The following is a 17,782-nucleotide window of genomic DNA, read 5'->3' on the forward strand; positions in this document are numbered from 1 at the left end:
GAGATTATGCTCTACTTCATGAAGTAGACTTGGAAATAACTAGATTTTCTCACCAATAATCTTAATTGTTTAGCTCTCCTAAATAGCGAGTGTTACATTAACTCTTTCCTTACTGCTGACAATATTAAATTTTGTGCTGCCCACTGCCTCAAAAAAAAAAAAAAACCTGCCCATTCATACCCATTACCCTTACACAGAGACACAGGAAGAGTAAGGGGGACTTGGGGCTTACATAAGCATCCCTGTTCCAATAATGTAACCCAAAGGGAATGAATGGTCACTTAAGAGAACCAGGTGAACAGAAATTTGCATAGTGTCCAGAAACACTTTTTCCCTTTTGCCTTAAGAAAAAAACTCAGCCCACCATCTCCAGACACTGCCTCACTGTCCCCCCCCCCATCCCCATCTTCCCAAACCTTACATGGTAACTTAAATAGACATCAGTAAACAGCCGATTTGCAAGGCTTAGAAAAGATTTTCTTCGACTCTGTATATATAGAGTTGGCTAGAACTGAACTGCTTCTCCCTCCTGCTCCCTGAGCCTGGGGTGTGTGAGTCTTGGGGGGGGGGGGGACACAGTTACATAGCTTATTGTGTCCATCTCTGCAAGAGAACTGGTTCTGCTTTCTGCTTGACCCGCTTTCCAGCAGCCCAAATCCTGCGCCCCTTCCTTGCATTCCGGGGGGAGGGGTGGTGTTCAAGACTAGAGGGGGAGCCCGCTCGGTGTCTCGAAGTCCTCGCCCCACCCCCACTCCCAGGCCCTGTGAGTGTGCGATGCAATATTGCGCGAGTTGCTGGCATCTTTTCAGACTGGGTGTCGTGTGCTCTCGGGTTGCAGCGAACGGCTGGCCGGCAGCCAGGGGGACGTCTATTTAAAAAAGACAGCCTGCTCGGCAATAATCAGTCTCTTTAGAAACTTCTCCAGGGGAAAAGTGTTGGGAGAGCTACAAAGTGGTAGTGCTTTTATAATATTTTTCCCTTCCTCCTCCTTCCGCAGGATTCTTATTCGTGCTTTGCAGAGAACCTGACGATTTGGAAGAGGTGGTGGACAGGAGAAAAGAGGGGTTTTTATATGTAAAAAATTCTTGCTTGTACCTTTTTTTTTGGTCGGGCAGCCTTCTACCTGCTCTGTGGCAACCCTGATCCACTTGATGCCTTCATAGGGAGGACAGGGAGTTCACACTTGGGTGTAAGCTTCAGTTTTTTTTTTTTTTTAAACTTCTCCTCCCCAACCTTCAAGCAAATTTTCCGGTGGTTGCTTTGGGGTGACCTGACTTGTGGGGCTTTTTTTCACTTTTAAAAAGGCAGGTGAGCTGGGATTTGGGGGGAGTTATTTTGCCATTCTTCTTTCTCCTTTCACCTGGCGATTTTTTTTCTTTGCCCTAAATTGTTGCAAGCCTTGATTCTTGCAACTGAGACCAGCTCTCCCATCACCTTAATTTTTCTCCCCAACACTTTTTTTAAACCCCTGGTAGGGAAAAGGAAAAGGAGGAAAGTCCTTGTCTTGCTTCCAAGACAATAGGTAGCCGGGCAGACGGTCTTCCACACACACACCCTGCCCCCACAGTCTCCCCAGTCCTGCACCGTGCCCCAAGGTAAGGGGGAAGTTTAGGAAGATGGTGCTGCCTACGGTGTTCCTGCTGCTGTCCGCCTGCATCGGAGCAGCCCAAGGCCTGGGCTCTTTCGTGCACTGCGAAGCGTGCGACGAGAAAGCCCTGTCCATGTGCCCCCCGAGCCCCCTGGGCTGTGAGCTGGTCAAGGAGCCCGGCTGCGGCTGCTGCATGACCTGCGCGCTGAACGAGGGGCAGTCGTGCGGGGTGTACACTGAGCGTTGCGCCCAAGGGCTCCGCTGCCTCCCGCGACAGGACGAGGAGAAGCCCCTGCACGCCCTCCTGCACGGACGCGGGGTCTGCCTCAACGAAAAGAGCTACCGCGAGCAAGCCAAGATCGGTGAGGGAGCATGATTCTCTGGGTCATTCATTGCGCGGCGGGAGGCTAGCGGGGAAGCGCTTGAAACACACTATCTCCCCTTCCTTTGTAAGTGGCTTGGAGCCAGCCTCGATTTGGGTGTTGGGATATTTTTTTTCTCCAGGACACTGGAGCTACCTGCCCAATCCTGCCTCTCTGGGCTGCTCCGCAACCTCATGGACCCCTCTTCTCCCATTTTTCCCTTTGATGTCCCCCTGCCCTCTCCCAACTGCTGATCTCAGCTGGGATCTCAGCTCCAACTCCTGACACCCCCAGAATCCAGGCTGGGGTGGGGCTTTCAAATGTCCCAGCATATTAATTTCCCACCCACCCCCCTTCGAAATTTGTTCCTAACTAAAGAACAAAAACGATCCGCCGAGAATCTTCTTTAATTTTTTAGGGGGGGGGAGGAAGCTCTTTTCTTTGCTGCTGCATCCTTTGCCACCCCTTTTCCTTCTCCCGCTCTCTGTCAGTTTACATAATTATCAAGACCCCACCCTCATTACCAATGGCAAATTGCTTTCGAGAGGGCTGTTTTAATTTTTATTTTTCTCATGCAATATCAGAGCTTTTGAACTTGGGATGAATGATGGGCTTTAAAATTCAAAATTCCTTTTCTTTCCCACAAACCCCCCTCCACCAGCACCACCTCCCTTCTCGGCGCGCACCTTCCCGCCTGGGCTTGGCTCGATGCCCAGTCTCCATCCGCAAAGACGGAAAGCTAGACTGCTTCTCCTGGCATTTTCCTACTCGTTCTTCCCCACCAGTCCCAGAAATTTGAATTGTACCGCAGGGTAAAGGTGAGGGTAGGAAGGTGGCGGGAGAAAGATTGGCGACTCCGAAATCCAACCTCCATCCAGCTGCTCTCCACCCCACCTCTCTCCGTCTCCATCTATAATACTCCCAAACAGGCGTTCGGCGGATCCCTACGCGTTGGGGAGTAAGTGTACTGGGGGCAAAGAACATATTATATTCAAGAGAAGATGGGGGGGGGGGGGGAGGAGCGGCACACGCCAGAAGTGTTGGAGTCGTGCAGCTAAGACTCCCAACCTGTAACTTCCGCCCCTCCCGCCCTTGCTGAGCATCCTGGAGTCCTTGGCCTGAATGATTGGCAGGGCTTGGGGCTTGATGGGGAAATGTTTGAGGCTCCTTCTCGGTCCCATGCCCTTTCGACTTTACCTGATCCTTAAAAAGAGAGGGAGGTTGGAAAAGCGAGAAAGGAACCTGAGCCAGAGGTCCCAGATCAGAGCCATGGGCACGTCCCGCCCAGACTGACTGTAATTGACTCCTTTTCAGAGGGGGTTAGAAAAACTGCGCTTAGAAATTCTGTACTTGGAGAAGGGTCCTGGCTCAGATCCCATTGCACCACCCTTCCCGCCCCCCAACCCCATTGTTGCCTCCCACCCCACCTTACTGCATGCCCATACATTCTAACCCCGCACACACTCTTTTTCATAGTGCAGTGCTAAGGAGTTGTAGTGTCTGGGAGCCGTGTGGTCGCGGTAGCCAAATTCTTGAAGGCAGGACGGGTTTCGCGGGTGACATCTTGTGGCTTGAGTTTCCAGCCGGTTGTCTGTCCCTATCCCCTGTTCCCACTCCATCCACCCTCCTCAGTGGGCTTGAACCAGCAAGTAATTCTGGGGGTTGCATTTTGAGAAAGGTGGTGGGTGCCGTTGAGAGGGCGGGGCTCAGGAAAGGTGTCCCAGAACCCGGTTATTTTTATTAGGAGCCTTAAAAAAAAAAAAAAAAGCGGCCCAACCGGCCTTGATCCTCAGAAATATGGATTTGAACTAGCTTAGCGCTGGGGAAAAGGTATGAGTTGATTTCCTGTCTTGGAACCTAGCACCCTGTGTAATAACCTGGTCACACTGAAACTATGCAAAGTATCTGCAAACAGCGTCATGCGCCGCTTGTGAGTGTGTGTGTGTGTGTGTGTGTGTGTGTGTAAGGAGACAGACCGTTCAAGGAGAGCAGCCTGAAGGACCCTGGCGTCCCAGTCTTAAAGCCTAGGTTGTTTCCTTAGCGTGATGCTACCAGAAACTGCTGCTCCCCTCCCCCACCTCCACGCCTTCGAGCAACTGGCTAGTGCCACCCCGTACACAAGGGGGCTAGTTTCCCTTGTCTGGCCAGGCTTGCTTCCCCGCCCCTCGCTCCGCCTTCTTATGGGCCCCCCTCCTGCCCCACCCCCACCGCCCCCAGAGCAGGTGTATGACATACGTGAGCTGGTTGGCTTTGCCTGAAGGTTTCTTTCTCTTGGGAATAGGGTCTGGAGACGTCTTGGAATCACAAAATGTTCAAACATTCTGGAACGGAACGTAGGCATCATTTATCGCCTCGCCCCAGCCCACCCCCAACAATTGAAAGGGGTCCTTGAAAGTCACAGAGTTAGGGACCGAACGGAGTGGTTTAGAATAGCTTTAGCCGGTCTATGGCACAGGGAAGCTAAGCTGGCAGGAAAAGAAATAAATAAAATTCCTCTTCTGCAATCCCCGGTCTCTGCCATCCCCTAGACTTCCACCCTTTTCAGAGTCTGAGTGAGGGAGGAGAAAGGTGATTGAGCTTGTCCAGAAACCACCACGGGGGAAAAAGATCATGAAAAAATCAGCATTTCTGAGGTCAGAACGAAAGAGGTAGAGAAAGCTGCTATGGCTTCTCCAATGCAAAGTGTGAGAATGAAAAAGAAAGGACAATCTCTCTTCATAGGCCTGTTGCTGCGTACTAGAGGGAGCTCAAGAGCCGGATTGCAATCACTCGTTTGGCCATAGGTCCCAAGGCAGAGAAAAAAAAAAACCCTGAAACAGAAGTATGTTAAACAGTCAGAATCTGAGACAAATAATTACAATCACAGTATACTAACCTATACACAGATATAAACAGTGATTGAGCTTTATTAAACACCTCCTGTGTGCTGTGCACGGTTAGACCCAGTGTGAGGTAATTAGGCAAATGAGGGGAGGGGTGAGGGGGGGAAGGGGGGTTGTGAGGAATAGGCTTTTGAACTATTCCACCTTACTTTTGGGCACGACCCGTATGCCTCTGTGTATTAAAACAAGATTATGTTTGTGAGATACATATGTGAAAGATACAGAGGGAGCCTTGGAGACGCAGAGGGAACCTGGATTGAAGCTCAAAAAAGGAGATATGTACACAGGGACCAAGTTTTATGATTGTTCTGTATAATAGCTGAAGCAGTTCCCATATGTACTTCCATTATTGAAATGGGGGGGGGGAGTACTACATCCCCAGTAGGATGTCCAGCATGACAGGAAGGGGAGACAAGACTGTAAGCCAGGGAAACAGCGAAATATTGGGGGGGGGGACGTTCTAGCGGAGAGGGGTCATGAGAAGGCAGGTCTCCTTTTTCTATGTTTTAATAATTCAAGTTTCTGGTTTATTCAGGAGTTGGAGCAGAGAGAAATAGCTTCAGTCTAATATCATTTTATTGTTCACAAATTGTTTTACATAAATTTGATCCTCAGAACAACTCTTTGAGATAGGCAGGAGCAAGTGTTAATTTCCATATTGTACAGGTGAGGAAACAGACTCCAGTGAATCAATTTTATTCACTATCACAGGTTAGCAAGTGTCAGATGTAAGACTATATCACACTGATTTTTTATCTGCTTAGGAGATACAGGAAAAAAACCATCATCTCATCAAAAAATGGGGACCTCATCTTTAGGGATTTGGGGGCATGGAATTTACAGTCTTTTGGCCAGCAGGTGGGGAGGGTGGGGCAAGGTGTCAGTGATTGCCCTCACTTTCTGGCTTCCCTGGTCAGCCTAGCCATAGTTCCCTGCCTAGTCCAAGAGCCATGTGGAAACTGAGTTCCAGAGCTGGTTTTATTAGCCAAATTCATGTCCACTGAGTTGAACAAGCTCATGGAAAAGTGAGGGAGCCAGATTCCTTCCTCCTTTCCTTTCCTTTCCAAAAAAAAAAAAAAAAAAGGCTTTGAAAGGTTTCCTAGTGAGCCAACCATAGCTAGAACCGGGAGAGCAACAGATTAAACTTGAACTGGATATTTTTTTTATTTTTTCCAGTTTCCTCTTTTTTTTTCCTTTCTCCCCCCCCCCCACGGTGTCAGCTCAAACAAGAGAAGTATATGCAGTTCAACAAAGAAAGCTACCTTTTTCTCCTTTTTTTCTTCCCTAATACTTCTTTCTCCTTTCTCTCTCTGCCCCACCTCCTTTTCTGTCTCCTCCCCTGGGTTTCTTTGGCTTTGCCATATGGCCTCCAGCTTTCACAGACATAGGGAAACTATAGATTGATAGACTGGAACTTGAGTTGGGGGCAGGGAGAGGAAAGGAGGGGTCAGGTATACCCATAGCAGGAGCCTTGAATATTGTATTGACCTCAGGGTTAGGGGTCAGAGTGAAGGTCAGAACAAAGGTCATGGGAGCAGAAAATCCTTGCCAATGAGAAAGAGGACAAATTTCTCTCTCCCCATATATATATACATATATTTGTGTGTGTGCATATATGTATGTATTTGTATATATACACATATACATACATATATGGAAAGGAATATATAGGAAAAAAGAATATGTATTATATAATACATATACAATATATTATATACATATGTATACACACTATACTGTGTATGTATATAATCTTCATATGCATGTATGTGTGTATGTATATATACTATATACACTATATATATACACATATATATTCTGTGTGTATGTATAGTCTTTGCTCAAAGCCTAAGCATCCCACTGACTACTGAAATTCTTGATATAAATGGTGATGAGACCCATCCAACTTTGGAGAAGGAATTGCCACAGCATAGACTCTGTATGTCCCAGGAATCAGGAACAGACCATACATCTAAATTTGAATCACTCTCATCTAAAATGAACTTTAAATGTATAGATGAGACAGATCGGCATCAGACGGGAGAGGGCAGGGCTAGGAGGAGGGTGGGGAAGAGGGCAGCAACTGTGAGAGAAGAGGAGGGGTTTTAACAGTTTTGTTTTTATCACAGAGAATCTCGCTTCTTTGAAGTTACTGATTGTGGAATTGATCTAAACAGTGCATTCAAGGCCATATGCAAATCCACAGAGCTGAGCAGACACTAGATGCTCATAGACAGAAACATACTTGCATCTGTGTCCACACTGTTGCCTTATACACAGAATATACACACAGAATCCAGGAGGCTTAGTTTATATTTGCAAATACAAATAATCAAGAGATTTCCCATGCACCTCTACTTTCCCCTCATAGTCAAAGGAGGTTTCTTCCCTCCATCTCCCCCACTTTACTATAAACTCAGATTGACCATAACCTCTGTTGTGCAGTTACCTCTTTCTTCTAAAGTCACTGGTGGGGACATGATACTGGATTGTGAGGGAAGAGTGGAATGAAAGAAAATCTGAGTAAGGATCCAGAAACATGATCCTCCAGGCCTGTCAACAGGTGCTTTGAGTGGTCCTGGCTTCTCAGTCTATAGGATTTATATTATTTGAATTCACTTCTTTGGGGGAACTCTTTAAGATGAGTCTGCCACTGGTGAAACAAGCCTGGATCATCCTGTGTGCCCACCCATGCCCTAGCAGCAAAGTCTCTATTTTATATTGTAATCTTCTTCCTTCCTTTTCTTCCATTCTCTGGGCTATTAAGGCTACCTCTTGTTACCAGGAGAAAGAACTTCGTCCTCAGAAGCAAGGGGATGGATGAAATGAACTTTGGAGGACCTTGCCTTCATCAGCATTAGAGAAAGAGTTTTCAGCTAAAGTTTCCTAATTTTGATTGGACAAGAGAAAGAGAGTAGGTAATGGAGAAAGGAAATGGGTGGAGAGATAAAGAGCCTGAGCTAATTTTCTGTTATTGAATATTCATTTTAAAGATCAGAAGACTCTTTGGTTGAGAAACTGAAAGGCATTGATACTGTCCCTAAGCAGGAAAGGGAAGGGAATTCCTGCCAAATTGATCTTGTGCTCCTTTTGGGAGAGGGGAAGATGTTGGATCTGCCAAGGGCACCATGAGGTCAAAGTCAAATCAGTGGCATCAGAATTGCCCTACTCTCTCTGAGAAACAAAGCAAGTATCCAGAAATATTCACAGTGTACAGTACTGTGAGCAGAGATGTAGAGCCCACAGTTGCCACTGGGGGGTGTTTTATGGCAGCAGAAGCTATGAGATACCAGAGTCTGGAATCTTTCCTTGGGGATGTTAAGGAATGAGGGGGGAAAACCTATTTATATAAAGGTTTAGCACCACTAGATAAATCTTTAGAAAAGATCCCTCCCCCCATCTGAAAATAAATGAGTAACTACTTATAACCTATAACCTTATAACAACCTGTGGTTCTAATTAGTCAGGTATCTTCCCGGAAATCTAGGACAGTACCAGAGTGAACTATTCACAGCCCTGACTCCTGCCAAATTCTGAAACTCCAACAAAAGACTGAATTTGCACTTCTATTCAGGGGCGAGGTAGAGTTTGATATTTCACTCTGGAGAAAGGTAGATGCATCATCTTAGGGAGATTGGTTGGAGGGGTTGAAGAGGGGTCCTCCCTACCCCCCCAAAATAATATGACAGGAGCTTTCTCCTCCCGACCGCTCCTCTCTCCTCCCTCTCCACATAATTTTTAGGCTATAATTTTCTCCTCCTTCATTTTCTGCCTCCACCAGTGGTTGAGAGTCCTACTGGAGTTTTCTGGGGGAGATCTCAGCTTTCAGCTCCCTCCCTCACCTAGGACTAAAACAACTTGAGATCATTTTTGCCCAGCTCTTCACCCCACTTCCAACTCCCAGAATATTTTAAGGGAGTTAGAGTCAAGGAGCTAGGCCCTAGCATCGGCTTCCTCATCCTCTGGGTTGGTTTTCAGACAAGACTCCCCTTGTTAGGCGCAAAACAGGTACAACACAAGAGAAGTGGAGGGGAGGGGAGGTGTCATCTGGCAAGAAAAGAGATCTGCTTGATCCCTGCTCTTCCCGTCCTTCCCACCCTGAGGACTGTTAAGGAGATACACTTACTTGCCTGAGTGTACAGCGCAGAATGAGCAGCTCGAGTTCTGATGAGTCATGAGTGGAAATGTCCCCAGGGCCAGGTCAGAGGAATAAATAAATGTGTAACTGAGAACTAGACTGCTTCCTCTTCTCCCCTTTTCTTCTCCCCCTCCTCTTACTCCTCATTCTTCCTCCTCAGAGTTCTTTACTATGTTTCTGCTACCCAACCCTCCTAGGTTTCTGTATATGTATGCATGTATACATATATGTTTTATAAACATGTGCATATGTGTTACACATATGTATGGGGATATAGTATACACACACATATCTATATATAATGAGGGACTCTGTTACAGCCAAAGACTGGGATACAGATATGCCAAGAGGCTCTTAAATTTAGGGATTGAACCCAAAACATGAAGAGGAGACCTGCCTGGTTCATCATTGTCCCGTCTATGTATCAGATCTCCATTTACTGAAGATGAGGCAGAAAAGGTAGTGGTAAGAGAGGTAGAGGAGCATACCTGGGAGAAAAACTGAGAAGGATAATTTAACCAGAAATTCAATAAACATTTATTAGGTCCCTGTTATATGCCAGCAACTGAGAACAGAAAGACAAAACCCAAAATGGTTCTTGCCCTCAAGGAGCTCAAATTCTATAGGCTGGAATATGTGTGTGTGCACACACATATATGTATATATTTATATGTGTGTGTATGTATATACACACATATACACACACAGATATATATATATATATATATATATATATATATATATATATACAGAGAGAAAGAGAAATCTACAAAAAACAGTGTCCCAAAACTCATAGTGCAGTTGGTTTCCAACTGCAATAAGACTTTTGGGACACCCCATATAGACAAAAAAAAAACCATTTTGAGGGTGGGGAAGCACTAATGGGCTATTCTGAGAGGTCATTTTTGAATTTAGGTCTTCAAATACATGGAAATTTTCTACTTAAAAGGTGCTAACTTGCTTTTCGTCCTCTTTAAAGCCAGAAAGAAGTAAACTACAGCATGAGGAGGATATGGTTAGACATAAGGAAGAACTTCCCTGTGATGAAAACTGTCCAGGTTTGAAATGTTCTTAAGAGAGTTGTACAATCTTCTTTTCATTGGCCTTCTTGCCTAATGGGCATAGTGCTAGTAAGAGAGCAAGTATGCAGAGATGAAGAAGTGAGGGAATGGGGTAAACCCAAGAATTCTTCAATTCCTACTATGGCCCATCCACCTCAGATAACCAACTACTGAGCTTCACAAAAATCAAAAGTCTGGGGCACATTGGAACTCAAGGAGGTGACACCTGATAAGAGAGCAAAGAGTCACTCAAGATAATTCTACTTGGGATATTCTCCAGTTGTTTTCTTCAATGTCCCTGGAAGTTAGCACCATATCTCCCTGTAGTGATCTGAGAAGTACCAAAATTGTACCAGTCCTAAGGTTTCCCCCCTGGAAGTGTTGGGAAGAGGCAGTCTACAGGCTAATTGGCATGAGATTCCCATTCCCTAAGACCCTGTTTAACTGAGTTGGCCATTCCCAGGACACGATCTGAACCATTCTGACAGTCATCATTATTCTTCAAACTTTTCTTCTCTCTTCCTTTTCACCTATACTTTCCAACAGACCTAGACTTTGTCTGTAGGGAGGGAACAGTAGAGAGTTAGGAGACCACAAGGAAGAGAGGAAGGATAGGAATGACAAGCAATTAGGAAGTACTTTCTTCCCATTGGTCAGTTACTTTCACTGCATTCTCATTAACTCTGTATATCTCCCATCTGAAGGACACCAGGCCACCTCCTAAGAACAGTACTAAGGTAACCACCAGCAGGGACCACTGAACACAGATGGACTGAGTAATACAGAGGCCCAATGTGTCGTTGTTGTTCACTGAGTCCTAGAGTTAAGAGCTGGAATAGAACCTGGGAAGTTATCTAGTCCAATCCTCCAGTTAGATTAGGAAAACAAGATCTAGATAGGCTGAGGCCTAAAGTCACAAGGGTAGTAAGTGGCAAAGCCAGGATTTAAACTGGGATCTTCTGAATTGAAACCCCGTGCTCTTTGTCACTGCACTCTTGTTCATAGTGGGGAAACTGAGGCATAGGGAGGTCACGGCCTTGCCTGTTGGCCCAGAACACACCATCTCTCCTGCTGTTACAGAGGGAAAGGCACTCAGCTACCGTTACTCACTTCCAGAGGGAGTCAGGATCCTCAGCTCTGACAGGTCAGTACAGCTTTCTGAGCCTGCCCTCCCCTAGCCAGCAAATTTTCCCCTTGCTCCTTCCTTTCGGCATGACAGTTGTCTAGGCTGGTTTTCCTCTTGGAAGGCTGGTGCCCATTTCCGTTCCAGCCTATAATTCAACTTAGAAGCCCAGAACATGTGTGTCTGACACTGACCACAAAGGAAAGGAAAACAGTCCCTTCCAGGAGCCTGGGGAAAGACAGACTCCGGCTAGTGACAGAGTGGGTAGGAGGAGTAACGAGGGAGGGGCATTGCAAACCTCCATCCAGTCTTCTCTCTCTCTCTGGCTCTCCCTCCCCCCATACACCTTCGCTTTTTCTTCAAATTGCCATTGAGTCATTTGGCATGACGGGCTAGGAAACTGTCAAACCTCAGGAGAATGAGATGCTTTATACATTATTTTCACAGTCATCATCCAGTCTTTTGGTCTCCCAAGTGGTGGCAATATTCCCAGGCCCAGGTCCTAGCAGGGGATTGACTGGTTGGCTAGAATGCTAGGGGACAGAGGTAATGATTCATCAGCTCATGCCTTACCATCTGCATCTAAACCCAAGTTTAGGTGGGCACCTTCTGTATGGGAGAAGAGTCCAGGAAAGCTTGGGAATTTCTTCCCTTCTTCTTTCTAAGGCAGGTAGGTCAATAACATGATGTCAATGTTGTATCAATCATTGACACTTAGTCCATTTTTCAGTCCTGTTGTGGCTGCTTTGTAAACTATCCTAGTTGAGTTTCTAGAATCACAGAACCATGGACTGTTGAAACTGGAAGGCCTTTGCAATCATCTAGTTCCAGTGATTGTTATGACAGAGGGTGCAGGGATAAGATTCAGAAGAAACCCAACCTATTCTCATGTTCCCCATGCACTGGTTGGTCACTTAACTCTTTGGTTATGTCACTGAGGGTGGTTTTGGCAGGAAGCCGGGGGGGGGGGGGTTCCCAGTTCTTTGCTTACTGTGAACCCATATCCATGCAATGAGCAATGACTCTAGATGTCAGAGTTGCCATTTCCATTTGGAAAAAGGGTAGAGGTGGATGGACTGCTTCTGAGTGGAATACATGTTGTCAAGGTAGACCACTTGGAAGAGCTTCAGGCAGCAGGAATGGATTTGGACTTCAGGGATAGGGCTTTCCAGAGACTGTTGATTGGTATTACCAAGAGTGGAACCAAGAAGCACAGCTCTGTTTCTTCTGGGAAAGTCAGACCAGGCTTAGAGCTACATGTCTCCTGGAATAGTCTCCCACCGTACTCCCACCAGAATTAATAGTGAGAGTGAATGGCTATCTACCAATGGTCTTTCTGTTTGTCCAAGGAATAAAATGGCAGAAACATCAAAGTAACTTCCAGTCTCTCTCCTCTCCAATCCATCATCCACATGGCTGACAAAACAAGTCTTTCTAAGGCATAAGTCTGACCATATTAACTCCTTTGCTCAAGCATAGTCAATGGCTCCCTTTTGCCTCCGTGATAAAATACAAACAGCCTAGCTTTAGAGGTCTTCCACCTTTGAGCTCCAAACCTACCTTCCCATCTTTCTATCACATTAGTCATTCCTTCACAGTCTTATCTCCAATTACTTCATGTACTTTGTGTTCTAGCCAAACTAGATTACTAGCTGCCCTCTCAACTCCCCATTCCATCTCCCTCCTCCATGTACTTACCATGAAGACACATAGCCTACTGCCCCCACCCCTTATCTGGAATTCTCCCTTGAAAGGTGAGATGAACCTGTTCAGGGATGATTCAAGGTGTGTTCGTGCTGTATGCTGGTGTCTGAGATGTCAGGAGGAAGCCCATAACTGTTGGCTGAGCCTAAAGGTACATGTTGAGCTACACAAGACTCTCAAACAGGAGTGGCCTAGGGAGGAGAATTATTTATAGTCACATGTAGTACAGGGGATGGGAGGAGTCAGGGCAGGATAAAATTAAGCATTGTATCAGAGGAGTCATTTTATCTCGGGATCAGCTCTCAGGATTAGAGGGCTTCTCCTAAGGGCTTGGAAACCAAAAATAAAGCCCTTGGTAACATCCTGACAGGAGCTTCCTGAGCTAAAGAGCTGGGTTCAGGGCCAAGGATAAGGCAAGGCAGATACAGAAACCTAACAAGCTACTTGGAGTCGCTCTCTAGAGGAGATCCCACTGACTCTGGGGTGTTCTAGGGGAGAACAGTATGGAGCCCACTCCTCCTTTTTTCCTAGGGTCTCCTGGCCCAGGTTCATCTCATAGATTTAGAGGTGGAAGAGACTTTAGACCCAATCATGTCCATTTTAAAGTTGAGAGAGCCAAGATACAGAGAAGGAATTTGCTTAGGATCACAAGTGAGTAAATGTCCAAAGTAGGATATGAAGCCAGGTCTTGCTGACTGACTCCCAAGTCCAATGGCCTCCTCACTACACCAGGCTTCCATAGGCCAGCTTTGAAAAATACCAAGTTTGTTCAACCCACAAAAAAAATGAGTTTGTTCACAAAGAGAGTGGATTTACAATCTGGAAACCAAGGCTTGAATTGTGACCAGAAGTGTGTAACTAATTACCTGAGCCTCAGTTACCTCATCTGTAAACATGAAGATAATAATGTGTGTGCTTCCTACTTTACAGAGTTGGGGGGGGGGAGAGTGTTGAAAAAGCACTTTGTCTGCCTTAGGACCATAGAATTAGAAGGGACTTCAGCCTTCTCATTTTATGAGACCCAAGGAGGTTGACTACCTTGTCCAAGGTTGTATGCATACCAAATGGCAAGGTTTGAACCAAGTCCTTTCAGTCCCAAGCCAGTACACCTTCTTCTGTACCACTGCATCTTCCTAAAAACCCTAAATGCATGGGAACTGCTATTGTTCTGTACAAAGTACTGCTCTCTGGAGAATGGATTGGAACCTGAACTAGAATTATCCGTCCAGTTACTGAATCACCTCAGTTCCCTGCAGGCCCTTAAGACTTCTGTTGCATCCCAGATTCCAAGGGAATGGGGGATGGGAGTCTCTGGTGCTCACTATTTCCTGGGTCTTGGGATCATGCAGCCAGACAGATGTTGCTCTTTCCAAACCAAGACCTCTCGAGTTCTTTCTCTGGACTCATTTCTCTCTTATTCACTTTGTAGTTGGAGAAGCTGTGTCAAAGGTCACCTAACGGAAGTAACAGGAGCAGAACATCTGAGAATGAGATAAAAAGGCCAGACCTGTAGATGTGGGTGGGTATGAATGTAGGGGGATGAAGCCCAGATCCTATTCTTATCAAGCTCTAGACACCCTCCCCTCACACACAGACCTCCAAGTCACTTAGAGGAAGGCCTCTAAGTGACTTGGAGGTCTGTGTGTGAGGGGAGGGTGTCAGGTAGCACAGCGAGTAAGAGCACCGGCTCCAGTGTCGGGATTGTCGGGATGACCTGGAGATCGAATACCGGGCTCGGACACTCAGCACCACACCCAGAAATAACTGGCCGTGTAACCTTGAGCAAGTTACTTAATTACAAAAATTGCTTAAAAAAAAATCTCTGTGGCCAACTTCTTCTACTGCTTCTACCTGCTTTCAGTTTTCCTAGCTATACACTGGGGGTCTCGGCTTCTAAACGTCATGGTGGAGGGAAGAGGAATATGGAGACTTAGCCAGGGTTCTTGATGCAGGGTGGGGTGCTGTGAATCAATTTATCTCTTCTCTGGAGACATGGTTGCAGAGGCTACCCTTGCTCTAGAAGAATCCCTCCCAAAATCCCTTGTTCCCAAAGTTTCATTTGGTTCTGGAGGCATGGGATCCAAGCAACTATGAGCAGGGAGAAGAGGAGGGGGCAATGGGGGGCCAAAGTGGGAAGAGGGACTAGGGAAGGGTGCAAATTGTGCCCCATCTCTTCAAATGAATATGTAGATGAACAACAGGGCATTGAGTCAACTGCTCTGGTGCTCTTAGCATTAGATGGTGCCCAAGACAGAATCAGCTCTCTCCCCCCACCTTTGACCAGGAACGAGTTAATGTTCCTTGTCTTTTCCAGAAATTGCTCAGGCTTTAACTGAATCACTAGGCTGAGCAGTCTTGTGGGGTGAAGGGGAACCACTGTCAAGCTGAGTGGTGACTGGAGGAAGAGAGGAGAGCATGGTAGGGGAGAGGGGGAGCAGGACAGAGAAGGAAAAGGGGAAAGAGACAGGGGGGTGAGGTTGGAGGGAAGGAGAAGACTAATGTGGAAACCTCCTCCCTAAGTACTGAACCAGTCTTCAGCAGAAAACTCCAAGTAAAGTTGTGGGAAGGGGAGAAAAGAGAATTGTTTATTATCACATTTGCTAAGGCCTCAGGACAGGGAGAATCTGTTCCCCAAAGTGCCCCAAGTACTTTGGACTTTGGAACAGAGGGGACAAAGTGTCTGAAGACTGCTGCCCTGCTCTCTCCAGACATGGGTGGCATTTGATTCCAGGGAGGCCGAGGAGTCTTGAAACTGGGTCAGGAAGCCAAAATTAAAGGGGCTGTGGTTGGAAATTTGGGGATAACAGAAGGCAGAAATGCTTATTAGCCTCCCTTTCAGGCTCTCCTCCACCCCAAAGTTGGAAGTAATGTGAGAGAAGCTGACAGCCCCATCCTCTAGATGCACCACTCGCCAGCCCTCAAAAGGACAAGGCCACGGGGGCCCATAAAGTCTGTTGAACTGACCTAAGTTTCCAAGGATGGAATAGTAGCTTTCTGCATGTCCCCTTTCCCTGCCCCCACCCCCCAGTCATCTTGCCAAAGAATTTAGACCAGGGGAAGAGAGTTCTGGGCATCTGTGTGTGTTTTCTCTTCTCCAAGACAATTTCTGTTCCAGGTGATCAGAAATAGCCTTGAGGTCGCAGAGATGCATTGCATAGCTGTCTTCTTCATCCCCTCCCCTCTCCTCTGCGCCCAAGCTTCTAGCATTGACCACCCCCACCCCAAGCCCCCTTGAAGCAACCTTCTCCAGTGCTCACATATCTTCATGTCCCTTTAATTACTGGAGAGAACCAGAACGAGCAGAAATTTTGGATGGTGTAAGCAAGGCAGGCCCACAAATTCCAGGTTGAAGAAGTTGTTTATATTCATCATAATTTATAACTCAGCTCTGACCCAGGACAGCAGGCTGTGAGCTGGTGCTGGTTTTCTCTGGCATGTGTCTCTGTCTCCCTCTGCTGTCCATTCTTGGACAGTAGAGACCATCCTGTCTTTAAGTGGATCGCCCTTTGAGAGTTCAACAGAACAGACCCGCAGTCAAGCTCTTCCCCTAATTTCTCACCTGAATTCCTTCCCCTCTAGCTTCGGTCCCAGTACCCTAGAATTTAGAGCTGGAAGGAATCTTGGTGATCTTCCGGGCTCTTTTCTCTCTCATAGACCACTTTAGCACCAGTCTGGAAAAGCAAACAGACAACTTTGCAGAAAAGGTTTAAATGCAGAAAATTTTTAAAATATATACGATGATAAATAAAATATATATACAATGAAAATAGTTAGCAGAATATTATTTAAAAATAACTTTGTAAGCAACAGGGTAAGAACCCTGGTTCTGGTCTACATACTTTGATCTTACAAAGGAGAAAATGGAGTCTCAAAGAGCCAGATTTCAATCCCAGATCTTTTCATTCCAAATCTAGGGCTTTTTCCTCTGATACTTCTTCAGTATCACCCAGTCTTCTCTTCTCCAGGCTATTCTACCAGTTCTTTTCTTACATTCCAACCCTTTAAATCATGACTCTCTTCATTCCTTCCTTCTCTTAATCCCAAGACCATCCCAAGAGTCTGTTGTCCTCTGGTTAGCCCACAACTAAACAAAGGGCACTTTGTCTTTTATTAATGTCTGTCTTAGTCTGTCTTCTTACTCCCCAAGGCCTGAACCCTGTGGAATCAAGGTCAACAGTGATGTGCATCCAGAAGGAGGTAGAAAAGTAAAAAACATGACATCCAAGGTAGGCCCAGATCATAGATTCAGAGGTCATCTACTCTTACAGATAATGACACTGACATTCAGAAAGGTCATAGGCTCATAGATCTGGAACTGAATGGAAATTCAGAGACCATCTACAACTAACAAATGAGGAAACTGAGGCCCAAGTTGGTTGATTGACTCACAAGTAGTAAGCATCAAGAACAACTTTGGAACCCAGGTGATATCTAATTCCAAATCCAGTTATTCTCTCTACTTTACCATTCAGATTTCACTCATAAACCCCACCCCTCCCCAAAGTGGCAGCAGATGGATTATGAAATAATCCTTGAAGTATTAACATTAGGACATGTGGAGGCAGGAATGTTTAGATTCTGTATCATTGCTAGATGTGTGGCCATTACTTGAACCCCAATTAGTAAAAGAGGGAAGTGGGAAGTTAATGTAAGCATTAGGGGTTATGCAATGAATCTTAAAACCCTCTTTCCCCAAGAAAGACTTAAGTAAAAGTTAGTCAGGGGAACTCTAAGGGGATATTAGAAAATTTGGGATGGGTTAACTTGAAATTATGAACTGGTTTCAAATTCCTGGGAAATAATATTCATTCTGAGGAGACTGGTGAGTGACTGTGACCTCTTCTCCAGAAAAGAGAGAAGAGGCAAAACCTTTTAAATTGCAGCATGACTGATGAAGGTGGTATGCCTCAGAGTTGAGGGGTGA

The 17,782-nt window shown here is 46.0% G+C and overlaps 1 protein-coding gene across 1 annotated transcript in view; it reads left to right on the forward strand.

Annotated features, from left to right (window-relative positions):
• The first annotated feature begins 874 nt into the window (after window positions 1-874).
• The window catches only part of IGFBP5 (insulin like growth factor binding protein 5), a 29,402-nt gene continuing 12,494 nt past the window's right edge, over window positions 875-17,782 (forward strand). The window contains exon 1 of the mRNA XM_069075179.1: window positions 875-1,950. Within this exon, the coding sequence (XP_068931280.1) occupies window positions 1,617-1,950 (334 nt within the window). The 5' untranslated portion in view covers window positions 875-1,616. The remainder of the gene's footprint in view (window positions 1,951-17,782) is intronic.

This window comes from Petaurus breviceps, unplaced genomic scaffold (genome assembly GCF_028583685.1).
Source record: "Petaurus breviceps papuanus isolate PSGF00001 unplaced genomic scaffold, PetGlider_PUasm1.0 90903, whole genome shotgun sequence".
Taxonomy (NCBI): domain Eukaryota; kingdom Metazoa; phylum Chordata; class Mammalia; order Diprotodontia; family Petauridae; genus Petaurus; species Petaurus breviceps.